Source organism: Corapipo altera, unplaced genomic scaffold, assembly GCF_003945725.1.
Source record: "Corapipo altera isolate COAL_440 unplaced genomic scaffold, ASM394572v1 22, whole genome shotgun sequence".
Lineage (NCBI taxonomy): Eukaryota > Metazoa > Chordata > Aves > Passeriformes > Pipridae > Corapipo > Corapipo altera.
The window spans coordinates 740793-754255 of record NW_020884886.1 but is presented as its reverse complement, the minus strand read 5'-3'; the positions used below and the strand labels follow the sequence as shown (position 1 = coordinate 754255).

At 37.0% G+C, this 13463-nt stretch overlaps 1 protein-coding gene across 3 annotated transcripts in view; it reads right to left on the bottom strand.

Annotated features, from left to right (window-relative positions):
* Nucleotides 1–3062: 3062 nt before the first annotated feature.
* The window catches only part of DOK7 (docking protein 7), a 58053-nt gene continuing 47652 nt past the window's right edge, over nucleotides 3063–13463 (bottom strand). The window contains exons 9-12 of one of the 3 annotated variants that reach the window (XM_027642872.1): nucleotides 10781–10846; nucleotides 9646–9717; nucleotides 6718–6870; nucleotides 3063–4838 (exon numbers count right to left, since the gene is read on the bottom strand). In XM_027642872.1, the coding sequence (XP_027498673.1) occupies nucleotides 4702–4838; nucleotides 6718–6870; nucleotides 9646–9717; nucleotides 10781–10846 (428 nt within the window). In that variant the 3' untranslated portion in view covers nucleotides 3063–4701. The remainder of the gene's footprint in view (nucleotides 4839–6717; nucleotides 6871–9645; nucleotides 9718–10780; nucleotides 10847–13463) is intronic. The other 2 variants (XM_027642873.1, XM_027642874.1) reach the window with 2 other exon arrangements.

The window sequence follows — 13463 nt, the reverse complement described above, 5'->3', positions numbered from 1 at the left end:
AAATGCAAAGTTTACGTGTCACTTGCACTTTCCTAAACTCGCTCACCGTCTTATAAATCTATTTATTGTATCATAATCCAGGACAAGAATTACATGTATTATCCTGTCACATATATTCCAGCCTTTCAGAGAAAACTTATAAGCAACTGATCAGTAACCAACTGATATCATTGCTCTAAGCCTCAGAGTCAGGCTTCCCTGAAGCCTGTCATCTTTAGGATGGGATGGGATAGAACAGAATAACAAGAAACAGAAAAAACAGAAATAGAATATTATATTTTAGTTGGAAGGGAGCTACATCAACCACCTAGTCCCACTGCCTGACAAATTCAGGACTGATCAAAAGTTAAAGCATGTTATTAAGGACATTGTCCAAGTGCCTCTTAAGTATTGACAGGCTTAGGACATTGACTGCCTTTCTGGGAAGCCTGTTCCAGTGTTTGACCACCCTCTTTGTAAAGAAATGCTTCCTAATGTCCAATCTAAACATCTCCTGGTGCATCTTTGAACCTTTCCAGCACATCCTATCACTGGGTACCAGGAAGAAGAGCATCTCCCTCTCTGCTTCCTGTCCTCAGGAACCTATAGAGAGCAATGAGGTTGCCCCTCAGCCAGGCCTCATGGATTTGTGGCCATTCAGCTGATACAGATGGTCAGGGGAAAGCATAAAATTGAATCCATGAGAACCCATACCAATTTAAACAAAATGGCACTTAATACTCACCTACACTGAAAAGACAATGTTTGCAGACCTGCTCCTTACTCTTCTTTTTAAATAACTTCTTTTTAATAACTACTAACTCTCCCATCCTTACTTTGCTTTGCTTGTTCCTATTGCTGCATGGTGTTAAATTAACTTTTTCTTTCAACATAAATTGCAAAACACTGTTTGTATGATTGGTCAAATGAGAGCTGAGGATCTCCCAAGAGAAAAGGTGACACAAAAATGTAACAGTACTGTCATCTGAAAAAAAATCATAATTTTTACAGTAACTCATGAAATTCTGTGTATTCCTCCCACGGTTATTTTAGCAAGTATGTGTGTTATCCCAGACGAACCAGAAGAGGAACTTACCAAAGGGTGCATGTTTCAGCATCTCACAAAAAAGTGTAATCACTTATAATTCAAGTATAGCTTTCCAAGTGACACTGATTTAAAACTGCTTTGTTTAAAGCAGAGAGGAAAAATGAGGAATTTTTCCAAGCCATTTGCTAAAAACAACTCTCAGGGCAGATTTTCACAAACATTTACATGCCTAAAGACACCTACTGGCATTTTCCACAATTAGGTGTCGGGAGTGCTATTAAAACCCAGACAACTATTTGCATTGTTGGGCAATTAAATGCCTCCAAACTCCAGCCCTCCATCCTGCAGCACATTACCTTGGAGAAATTCCATCACCCAGACACTTGCATATAAAAATGCTCCATAACAACTACGAACAATGCCATAAACCTCACTGACGCAGTAGTTACATTTGGTGCCAGCTTACTGAGTAGGTCTATCAGAAAGAAAGAGGTACATACACAGCACACTAATGCTTATGCCCAAACACTGCACTTGCTGACAGCTTGTTTTCATGTTACCAAGAGCAATTCTGCCATGTTAATGTACTTCAAGAACATAGTACAGAAGTATCAGCTACATTGCATTGTTTTGTTCTTCTGGTAATTAATTCCTGGTAAGAGCAGGAGGAGATCTGACTCTGGTAGAATGCTAAATCAAAAATGAGCAAATCTTTTTTATCATTAGAAGTTACAAGTCTCATTTATCTCAAAATTATGGGAGATATTTTGGGGTTTTTTGCAAAGAGCTCTGAATCTGGAACCATCCTATAGTAGTCACAAACTATATTTTAGATCACTTGTGCACAAGTTTTATGCAAGGTGTGTGCATAAACCCCTAACTATTTGGACATTAACAGCAGTACTAGAGTTAACCCATGGAAGCTACATGGTGAGCATGAGTCTGCTCATAGTATTATGGTTTGATTTCCATTGTCCTCAGTTTGCTAGTGGAAGTTGAAGTCAGGTGATTTTACATATTTAGGAAAAAGGTTTTCTATTTCTGTGACCTCCTGTTGTTCAAATGAGAAAGCTCTAATTTCTCCAACAGAAATGCCAGCCCTGTAACTTGACGGGGAGGCACTACCAAAACAACTAACCAGCTTTTGATAGCTGCAACACTATGGTTTCTCCTTCTGCTTCAGCCTCCTACATACAAAAAAAAAAAAAAAAAGAAACAGAAGCCTATAAAGTAACATACTTCATTTGTGGAAAGCCTCATAGGATAACTGAGTTGACATTAACAAAGGCTATTAGTGCAAATTTATATACAGCCATCTAGCTATTCCTAGTTGAAGTTACTATGACATACACAAACACATGTACACAGAGAACCACGTGCATGCACAGATTCAAAGCCTCTTTTCAACCTGAGAGAGTTTTTTCAAACTGTGATTCCTCTGTGAGGCCACCAGCAACCTGATGACCTTTACTATTGTGTCAAATCCTTACCCATGCTACAAGTCCCAGATTCAAGGCAAACAGTTTTGATCAACATACAGAAAGACAGTCTTTGCAGAGACCCTAGGTAATATATTTTCCTGGTAAACAGATTTTTACAACAGAAATATTGTAGTTTCATTATATATTGTCATGGAAAACACTGCATTTCAATGCATCAGGGAAAGTATGTACATTTTAAATATTAAATATAAATAGGCACATAGCAAGAGATTTAACCTTGCAAGTCCTCCCGTGGAGGACCCTTGACTGAAGAATAGTCCAGTTTAAATAAACCTGACCCCAGGAAGCCCGAGCCATTCAAGCTATACTGAGCATGTGTTTACAAAGCAGAACACCCCCATTCACTAGTCAAATAAGAAAAATCTTTTAAACTTAGAATCTCATAAGAAATGCTTCTTTTCCTTTCCCTTCAGAAATAAGCAAGGTGGATTAACAGAAATATACATCTGAGCACAGGATAGATGAGAATGGAAATTGTCAACTCTCAAACACATATTTTTTATTTGAGAGATTTCTGATATTTTACATTAGTATTGAGGTTACAGTCAAATAAATTTATAGGTTAAATTCTGCCTCAAAAATAAACACCCATCTCTTATCCTAAGTCATTTAACGAAACCTCACTGGCACAAAACTTCCAGTCACCAGTATAAATTATGACGTATATCTAAAAATTTGGCTCTGATATTGGATCTTAAGATGACACAGTCAAAAAATCGTAATACCCAGGATATCACTCCTGGTAACTTCTGGAAGCCAAAGCCGATATGTTATCAGAAAAAAAATTGTTTTCTTCATAAGTACACTTTCTTGTTAGTCTAGTGTCACTGCCATAACATTTTATATAAAATTTTATTTAAATAACATTTTATTTAAATAACATTTTATATCAGGACAAATAAAAATAACAGAAGAATTACATAGGCAATGCAACATGGGAAACCAGGTTTTGAATCATACATGGGAAAACAGGTTTTGAATCACACAATCTCATTGTACAAAAGCAGGATGCCTCAGACCTATTTTACAAGATAATGTCCTGCTGTGCCTCAATTCTGTAGCATCTCTGGAGACATCATCCTCTTACACAGAACTGGTTTTATGTTTTTAGGGACAGCAGAGAATTATTCAATGAAATTTTTAGACATAATGTGGATGCTCTGCTTTTGATGCTGGTTGACATTCGGGATAGGGGTTGTGATATAAAGGACTCAGTTTTCAAAAGTGAATGTTTCTTTTTAATACCCTGATTTTAAAATATTCTATCTGAGAAACCTGAGGCCTGATTTTCAAAGGGATACATATGCTCCACTCCAGAAAAATTGCTAAGTATTACAGGTACTCAGTAACCATGAAATCAAACTTATGGTTTGATCTCGGGTTTTTAAGAAAGAGAAGTACCCAAAATGGCCCTTCACATTACTGTGGCTTATAGACATAATTAAATAACTTGTTTGTGTGCTGTTTTCTGTATGCACACACGTATGCATCCCTGACACTACAGCTTTTAAATCTGAGCAACTTTAACCAAAGCTGCAGGATTCTTGGTGAGGTATAAAGCTGAATTATCCATAGGTAAAGTTAAGCATGTCCATAAATAATCATATAAATTGAACAAAATTGTGCCTGCAAAAAAGTAGGCACTGGATTTTCTTGCTTTTGTAAGAGTCTATTAATATATTAATAGAGGTTTTACATGTTTTATACACTCAGATATATACATATATTTTATCAGTAATGTGTGTTTACATACATACATGTGCACATATGCAAACATATGTGCACACTTACCACACACACACTCACATTCTCTTATCTACACACATTCAATTTCTTTATTTATAAAGAAAATGCCACCATTTAATAAACACTGAAATTGGTTCCAGGTTCTACATGATTTTAGAATTATAGAAAAAGGTAACTTACATCTGTCATTGCATATGAAAAAAAAAATCTGGACTTTACAACCAAATTAAAATAAAAAGAAAGACCAAACACACCCCTCATGCTACCAGCTTTCCAATTAGGAATCAAGATATTGGAATGAATCTGGTATAAATGCAAGAAGCAATGGCAGCATTTTGCGTGACTATTTTTTACAATTAGTGTGAATCTTTTGGAAGATGAATTAGTATCAATTTGTGGTGAGCAAAAAGTTCTTTCCTAGACAGGTCACTGCTGAGCCCCTTTCTTCTTCTGCTCCAGCTCCTGCAAACGTTCCTCCCGGCACTGGGCGTGCTGTGTCCCCACTTTGTGGGCTGTCTCGGTGGCTGCAATGTCAATCTGTGCATATCGGGATGATCCACTCCCTGAAACATCAAATGAAACCCTGTAAAAGACTCTACCCCTCATATATTCCTGGGTAAAACTGGCGCAGGGTTAAGTATTGAGGGACTTCTTCCACTGATTTCCTGGATGATCTTGGCCTGGTCTTAAAGCAAGCTATGTAAAGTGAGTAAGATTATAACCATAGCTAAACAAGGGGTTTTGAGGTGCTTTGTATATCTACATATTTCAGCTATCAGGTTTTCTTCAAATAAGCGAAAATGAAACCACCTGCATTTCTGCCCCAGGTTCAAATTTCCATTCCTACTACTCCCAGTAAATGACAAAATTGAACTCAGCATTCCCACTTCTATGAGGCTTCATCACCAAGCTACTAGTCAGTAAATGAACAACATCTGGTGTTCGAACAGAAAACATTTGTGGCAGTTGGCAGAGTTCTTCTTTGGATGGATTAGGCATCCTGTGAGCATTTACTGGAGCAACCACCTTCAGCCTCAACCAGAATGACACTTTAGTTCATTTTTTGGCAATAGAGGAGATAAAAGCTGCTCAGTCTTCTCTAGAGTAAAATAGTTCTGTACAGGTGCAGACATACAGGATGCAGGCTGGGAAAACTTTAATATGAAAAAATAAAGTATTTATGGTCATTAAAGGCACTTTCAAAGTTACAGCATTTGAGCTTGAGAGGGTGGCTGACATTTAGGAAAGTTTATGGAATTTGACTCTTCGTTCTTAATGCCTTGGTTCATTGCCTTTAAAATGAAGATAAAATATTTCAACAGGAGAACTGCTTTTAAGTCTGAGAGAAGCTTAGAATTACTTAACTAAAACCATATAAACATTTAAAAAAACCCAATGGGAAAAATCCTAGCATTTCAAAGTTTATAAAATTGCTGAATTTAAAAGTATAAAAGCTAAAATCTTAATAGCTGGAAACTATAGATGGAAAAACCATCAATACCAAATGTGAGCAATTAAATGCCAGATTCTGATTAGATGCTTTCTGTAACAAGGACTTATCTGTAAATGACAATATATGGTAGATATATTGCATGCTTATGTACTAATTGTTCAAGTTAAGCATTAGAAGTAAAATACCCAATCCAAAGTATTTTTTAAAAAATTAGATAATTGGGCTGGCTTTCTCTTTGTAGCACTTTCAAACATCCTCATGGACAGCAGATAGAAGAGTACTGTGTTCTGTTCTTAATCATTTGCTGCATGGCTCCACAGTCAGTGTCTTCAGGAGCAAGCCCTGTACAGCTACACCCACAGTCCCATTTCTGAAGCCAAGCAAGAAAACTTAAGTAAGTTTAGTCCTAATACGTGGGATGAAAACCTTGAGAACACAAGCAAATTACTGTCTTTCAAACTCCACAGACATAGAAATGTTCACTTGAGAAGGAGCACATATACAATGCACCTGTCAAAGGGATGCAACATCTTATAGAACACCATTACTCAAAAATCTTTCCCAAAAAAGATGCCAATTAAAAGAACTGCCTCACAAACATACCAGAGTTCAACTACCAGTTAGCAAAAGCCTGTGGGTAGATTATTGAGTCATTAAGTTTGGAAAAGACCTCCAGTGCCTGACTACTCTTTCAGTGCAGAAATTCTTCCTGATGTCCAACCTGAACCTCCTCTAGCAAAGGTTGACACTGTGTCCTCTTATCCTGTTGCTGGTTGCGTGGGAGAAGATACCAACCCCCACCTGGCTACAATCTCTCTTCAGGTAGTTGTAGTGAGTGATGATGTCTCCCCTGACCCTCTTCTCCAGGCTAAACAGCCCCAGCTCCCTCAGCTTCTCCTTATATGAAATTAAGATTCCCCATGCCCCATACATTCTGCATGACTGTATCGTATCCTTTGCTGTTTAAATAGTATTGTAGACTTCCTTACCTCTTATGCTTGTGCTAGGTTCTTGAAGTTCCAGTTCCATGTAATGAAGCTGTTTTTTGGAAGTAGGGCTGACAGGAATATTAACATAGGTGGTTGTCTCACTGTGGGGTCGATCTGATGTAGGGACATCAGCTGAATAACCTACTGCCCCTTCTAAAATAAATAACATGTTATAAAAGATCTATTTGCAATGACTAATTATCTATTTCATACAAAAACACACTGAAAGAAAACACTGAGCAGCAATAATTCTGCTTGCCAAACAGTACATTCCTCAGTGGTAGATCGGGCATGAGAAGACTACAGTTTATCCCTAAAAGATTCTGAGTCACACTGATCAAGTCAGGATCTATGCAGAAGACCACAGACCAGGATCTCGCTGTGTTTTGGCAGAAAATAAACACTATGCAGACATTTCCCAACAACAGCAACATGTGCAGCACTACCTCGTAAGGTTTCCAGCTCCAGCTTAGGTTAGTGAAACGTTATATGAAGTGATCTGTTCTAGGAAGATGCAAACTACTACATCATCTGCAAGACAGCAACCAAAATCACTAGAGGTTCACAAAGCATATCCCAAAAAAGGGACTGAAGAACTATTTCAAGTAAAGAGAAAGCAAGCTGGAGGAGACAATGTTGGCTGCTTTCCTGTACTGAATTGAAAAAGATAGGAATTATGTCAAGCAGGGACAGACCACGTAATATAAGACTTTCATTGCAGGAAAACACTTAAGAACACTAGAGTAAATTCCACAGTTTTCTAGAAATTTCTGAAAAAGACACAGATTAACACCTACCAGGAAATAGCTCCTGTAAAGTGATTTTGACTTAGAGACAGCTTTTTTTTGTTTATTGGATTAATTCTAAAGACCTCTTCAAGCCCTAATTTAAGTTATTCTAATCTTTTCTGCCAGTCCAGTCCAGTTGGAGTCCTTACCCTTAAATGCTTTCTGCTCTTAAGCCAGCTAAAGACAAAGAAGTGCAGAGGGAAAATAGTATCACTTTTAGGTTCTCCCTTTCCATGAAGTTCTCACATTAAGCCCTTCCTTGTCCCCACATAAAACTCATCTCAAAACTTTGTCCAAACTGCTGCTTTTCTCTTTTGCTGTTTAGACACTACTGAGATGTGAGTGGAAAAGCAGTAGAATATCAAGGCATTTTAGAGCATAGGGAAGAATGACTTCTTATATCCAAACAACAACAGCCATGAATAATCATTGAGAGAAACTTTTTCATCTCCTTGGAAGTATTAAGAATAGCAGAGAGAGTTCATACAAAGTTAGGCAACAGTAAGAGCATGTTCCAGCATAATGGAATCTCCCCAGGCTTAAGCTGTCTTAATCAAAGGAGTGTACTATTCAGTCCAAAAATGTAAAAGTCTGCAAAGTTGGCCAATTTTCCCACAGATTTTCATAAAGAAAATTTAGGAACATCCATAAAGTATACAAATAGTTTTCTGACAGCCAGACTTCAAGCTGTTTTTCCAAAGCCAGATGTTAGGGAAAAAATGGCAAAACCAATGCAGAATCAAACAGAAGAAATTTTTATATCTTCATTAAACATCATTTTCAGAAATTATTCTGTCTAAAGTATTTCAAAGGAATTTAGCCTGGCTGTGCCAAAAGGAATTCAGCAGAATCATACCACTGAGAACCTGCATCACAAATGACAATCTTAAGGGCTAATACGGAGTCATGAACAGCCATGAAGGAAAAGTTAATTTTTGAAGTCTTTCTGTATGCTGTTAAAGTGATGTAGCAGGAGCTTAAGTGAAGCATCCTCAAAGCTGGCTAGTATGAAAACTAGTAATCTTCTCTATAGAGCTAAACAGTTGACAGGTTTAAGGAAGTTGAATATCATACCTGATCCAGACAAAACCAGGGATTTTCCTGAGAACTAAAAAGCCACATATGGAGAATATTGTATTAATTGGTAGGTCTTTGTGCAAGAAAAACAAAAGAAACACACAGAAAAAAGAAGCCCTTGGCAACAGCCAAACATTCTTCTCAAAGTGGGAAGAAAAAAAAAAAACCAACAAAGAACAAAGTTTGGAAATTGGAATGGAAGGAAAGGAAAAGTCTTCTGTTGTTCAGTCAGTGTTGTCTTAATAGAAACTGTGCTTTCTTTGTAAACATAGAAATACTTTGCATTTCATTTTTTTTTCAGAAAAAAACCAAAAGCTTATTAGACACTAAAAACTGGCTCATATTTTTTTTAAGATAAAGGTTTATTTAAAAAGCACGAGAGAGTCAAAAGCTCCTACTAAGAAAACAAGGCCCACACAGAGAGCCATGGACAAAGACAGTGCTTTCAGCAGTCCATTCTGGGTGGATAGAAGCACAAGATGCTTATAAGAGGGGTCAGAAGACCAATATTTGAGATCATTGTGAAAGGAGAATTTGAAAGAAAAACAGATGAAAATGCATGGTTACAACATTCTGCATGCTTACATATGATAGAATTGGTAGAATATCATGATTTCTTGAAGAGAAAAGGGGAAAATGTAGGAATCAAAAAAGACAGTTAAGCAAGTAACAGGAGAAAAGTAAAGCTGAAAATTCAGTGACCCTGACCTGATGGGGAAACAAAAGGAAAAGAGTATAACTGGGGAGGGAAGAAGAAAGTTATATTTTAAACTGCCTTTCTTTTAGCAAGTGTTGTTCATATTTTCTACCCAATATAGGCACTGTTCTCAGAAATGCACGATAAATAAAACAGAAATACAGTACAAAGTGTGTTTGTGAGAATGTACATAAAGGCGACATGTTCAAAGGGCAACACTTCAAAAATAAACACTTAAAAGAGATCTAAACAAAAAAACAAAAACAAACAAACAAACAAAACAAAACAAAACAAAAAAAAAAAGGAAAAATAAACTGGAGGTGTTAGTGTCCTCTGATGCAACTGACTGCAAAAATCTGTACTCACCAGGTTCCTCAGAGCCAGTTGGAGTTCCAGGTTCTGAAGGAAGTGTTAGCATCTCATATCCACCTTTAGGACCTAGAATACAGGAACACTGTTAATGGCTTTGGATTTACAATTTTGTACAATATAATCAAAGCATATACTTTTCTGGGTTTGACTTGTAACTGTTTAAACTAAACAATCATATAGAATAATCTCAGAAACAGTGGCTAGTGTTGACTTTTCTGTAGTGGTGATGCCAGCATTTTCTAATGAATGTAACACCAGGAAATAAACTTCAGGACATTTTTACAAGTATTCACACTGAAGGCCACTGAAGTCAACAGTGGGTTTTGCTGTACATGGAAGTGGGAGCAGAACTATCTTGAACGCATGAATCAGGGAGCAGTGTGTGGGTGATCTTGGGAGCATCTGGAAGACTCTTGTTAAAATTCCACCTCCAGCATGATGGATAACTTCTTGATTTCTGACAAAGCTCTGTAGAAAATGCTTAAACTAGCCCTTCCAAAGATAACTTTGCCTTCCAAGTGCAAATCATCATCTTTACAAGAAGCCAGGTTGCACAACATCGTCAGTCCTTCATTAGCACTAAGCTGAAAAAAGATGCCCAGGTTTCTTCATAATCTTGGACTCCACCCCAGTGCAAACAAGGCAAGTAAAAATGCTATGTCCATAGAATGAACACATTGTAATTTTGTATTACAAACACACATAATTTTATCTGCTGGCACTGTTCTTTTTCTCCATTATCATGAAAAAGTATAATTAAATGTGGTGGGTGTTTTTTCTCAGCATATCACTGTTAGGGTACAGGATTTCTCATGGCCTGAGGTGAGGGTTTTTTTGTGGGTGCCCTTTTTTAAGGTGCTGTCAGCAATTTACCACTGTGAATAAGATTACTGCTTATACTCTGACACTTATCTCATCTGTCACTGCCTCTTCTAAACTTATCCCATCTGTCAGTGCCTTTCTAACAAAAGCTCTGCAAAGCGAAAAAAGCCCAAAGAAATACATAAGCCTTACAATAGGGAATCAAATCATACTTTACCTTCAATATTTTCTGATATTTAAAATAATTTAAGTTTAAATTCATTTAAATTTACATGGACACACATACCTCATAATCACTTTTACTTACCAGCTTGGAGACTGTGCCCTCTATGCACCTTCAAAGACCCAGAAGCTGCCATGACAGAAGCACCACCTTATTTAAAGACGGAGATTCACATTAAATCTAAATAGCTGTTGCTATTATTAGGTATTTGCTGTGCATCAGCATTTTCAGTAGATGTTTTTGAAGCAACTAGAAAAATTTCACTAAGAATTCCAAGTCATTGTAACTGAGTGGGGAGTTGCCTTTGCAATCCATAGCTTTAGCAACAACAAAATTTAAAGTGCTCATTAAAATCTGATCAGACTGGATCCAAAACTTATTGAAGTGAATGAGAACAACTGTATCATGCTTCACCATCCGTGTTTAGACAAGCATAAACTGGAGCGGGGGAAGGGTACACAAAGGATCTAAGCTTCCATGGGGTTTGAATCCAGGTCATAGCAGTTCTTGTGAAACACCTTCTCAGTGTTACAGCCAGGAAAGCTTTACCACAGACATGCCAGATGGCACAGCCAGTCTCCTTTCCCCAGCCTGATTCATAGAATCAGAGAATCACAGAATATGATGAGTTGGAAGGGACCCACAAGGATCATCGAGTCCCAATCTTAGCCTGGTCCTGCACAGGACCATCCCGAAGATGTTCCAGGTGGAGTATTAGGAAAATTTGAGGAAACGAGAGCTAGCAACTCAGAAACCTACAGTGTGGTACACATGTGATGTGCTTTGTCTACATGCACACATTCCTTCTTTATTTACTAATCAGCATTACACCTTCCTGTTGCGTTAGCATTACCTCCATCCAGCCCTGCATCTCTTCTCTCCACTGCTGTCGCTGTGAGCACCTTAATCAAGTTGAGTGGCACTTAGTTCCTCACATGAATAACTGTGAGGGAACTTCTTGTACAAGTAGATGGCACTGAACAGAACCCAGGTAAGAAGCTGTGCCTATGAGCAACCCTGCCACTGCTGACAGAGCGGCTGTGCCATGTGCTGCTGGGTGCTGGGGATCAGGTATAAAAATAATACTCTTCTAAACTGAATCTGAGCAGGTGAGACACTTCTCTGCAAATTGTTTTTAAAATAGAGTCCAAAAATTACCACAGTTCTTATGTAACAGGGAGAAATCATGTAAAATAAATAGTCTGAAATACCTAAGAAAACTGCATGGCCTGGGAATCTAAAGAAAATGTCAGTTTCTTTTTTTTTCTTCTGTATAAAGTATACATACTTTTTTTTCCCTAAAACTAAGAATTTCCAGGCTTGTAAAATGAATCCTACAGTTTAATAAAATAAATCTAGAAAAATACAGATTATTTCACTTAATGAGGACAATGGATTAAAAAATAATAAAAACCTATTTCAGAAGTTCACAGCTGAACTAAAACCTTTAGTTTGTAGTCTTTGTGTACATAAGAGCATATAAGGGGTAATCCAAGGCTACAAAAAACAAGTTTAAAGCATGCCATACTGAGAAGCTGATTTTGTATTTTAACAAGTGAGATCAGATTGTAGAACCTTTACACACTCTGGTGAGGACTTAACCACTAAAAATACTATTTGAAATTTTGTTTTTAACAATACTGTTGATAAAAAATAAATGTAAAAATAGGACAGCCCCAGGGTAGCTGATTTACTTATATTTTCTCTGTAACTGATCTTCCTTTTTCTCACCCAGTGCATCCTATCTCTGCATTAAGAATGTCAGAATATGTTTTATGAAGCTGAAAGCCTTACCTTACTTTGAAGAGAGATTACCGCCTTAGGCTAATTCCAGCTTCATCACAAAGCAAGTGTGGGGTGAGGTTTTTTTTCTCCCTCAAAAAATCATTGCAATTCAACAGAAATAATTCCAGTGGAAATGTGGATTTTTAAGCAACATTTTTAGGATTTTTAAAGAACACACAGGACAGGAAAGGAGATTTAAAATAATAAGATATTCTAATCCATTTATGGTCAAGTTTAAATTTTCCCATTCAGAGCTTATTTAAAAGAATTATGTTAATGTTTCAGGATTTGACCTGTTGCATTTTCTGCACTTTCAAATCTGGCAACTAACAAATATTTACATAGTCAAATCTCTCAGGGAATTTTTTCAAAGCTTTGAACTGCATTGTATAAACACATGTTAACAGAGATCGACCTAGATATTTTCTTCCTTCTTTACCGTATAAACTGGTTTGTTTCTTATTTATGACTCCTAGGATAAAACTTGCAGGAATGGAAAAAGCAAGTTAGCAAGAAAATTTTCTGAGCAAATAAAGTATCCAGTAGGAAACAGATGCTCCCTTCTATCATTCTTCTCATTTTACAAGGGATTATTAATAATATTTTTTTTCAGTTTCCCCTACCACCTAGTTCTATGAGGCTGACTTGCTCAAGTCTTTGTCAGAACTGAGTAGTTCATCATGAGAGTTATTTCAGTTCTCCTTTCCTCAATGTGTAAGAGGAAGAAGATATTCAAAATGTGACAAAAATTAAAATAATCTGCAGAATATTTTGCATTCCTACGTATGATTAGAGTCAAAAGTCTGATGTAGCTCAATGAAGACAATCCCTATTTGAAATATTTGAAATATTTTTCTAACTTTACAGTCATTGCTTTATGCCCACTTTTCAAAAATAAGCATAACAGTTTACAGCATATGTGCTACAAGAAAAAGCCACGAAAAAATAAAAAACTAGAGGGAAGATGGAATATATACTATAC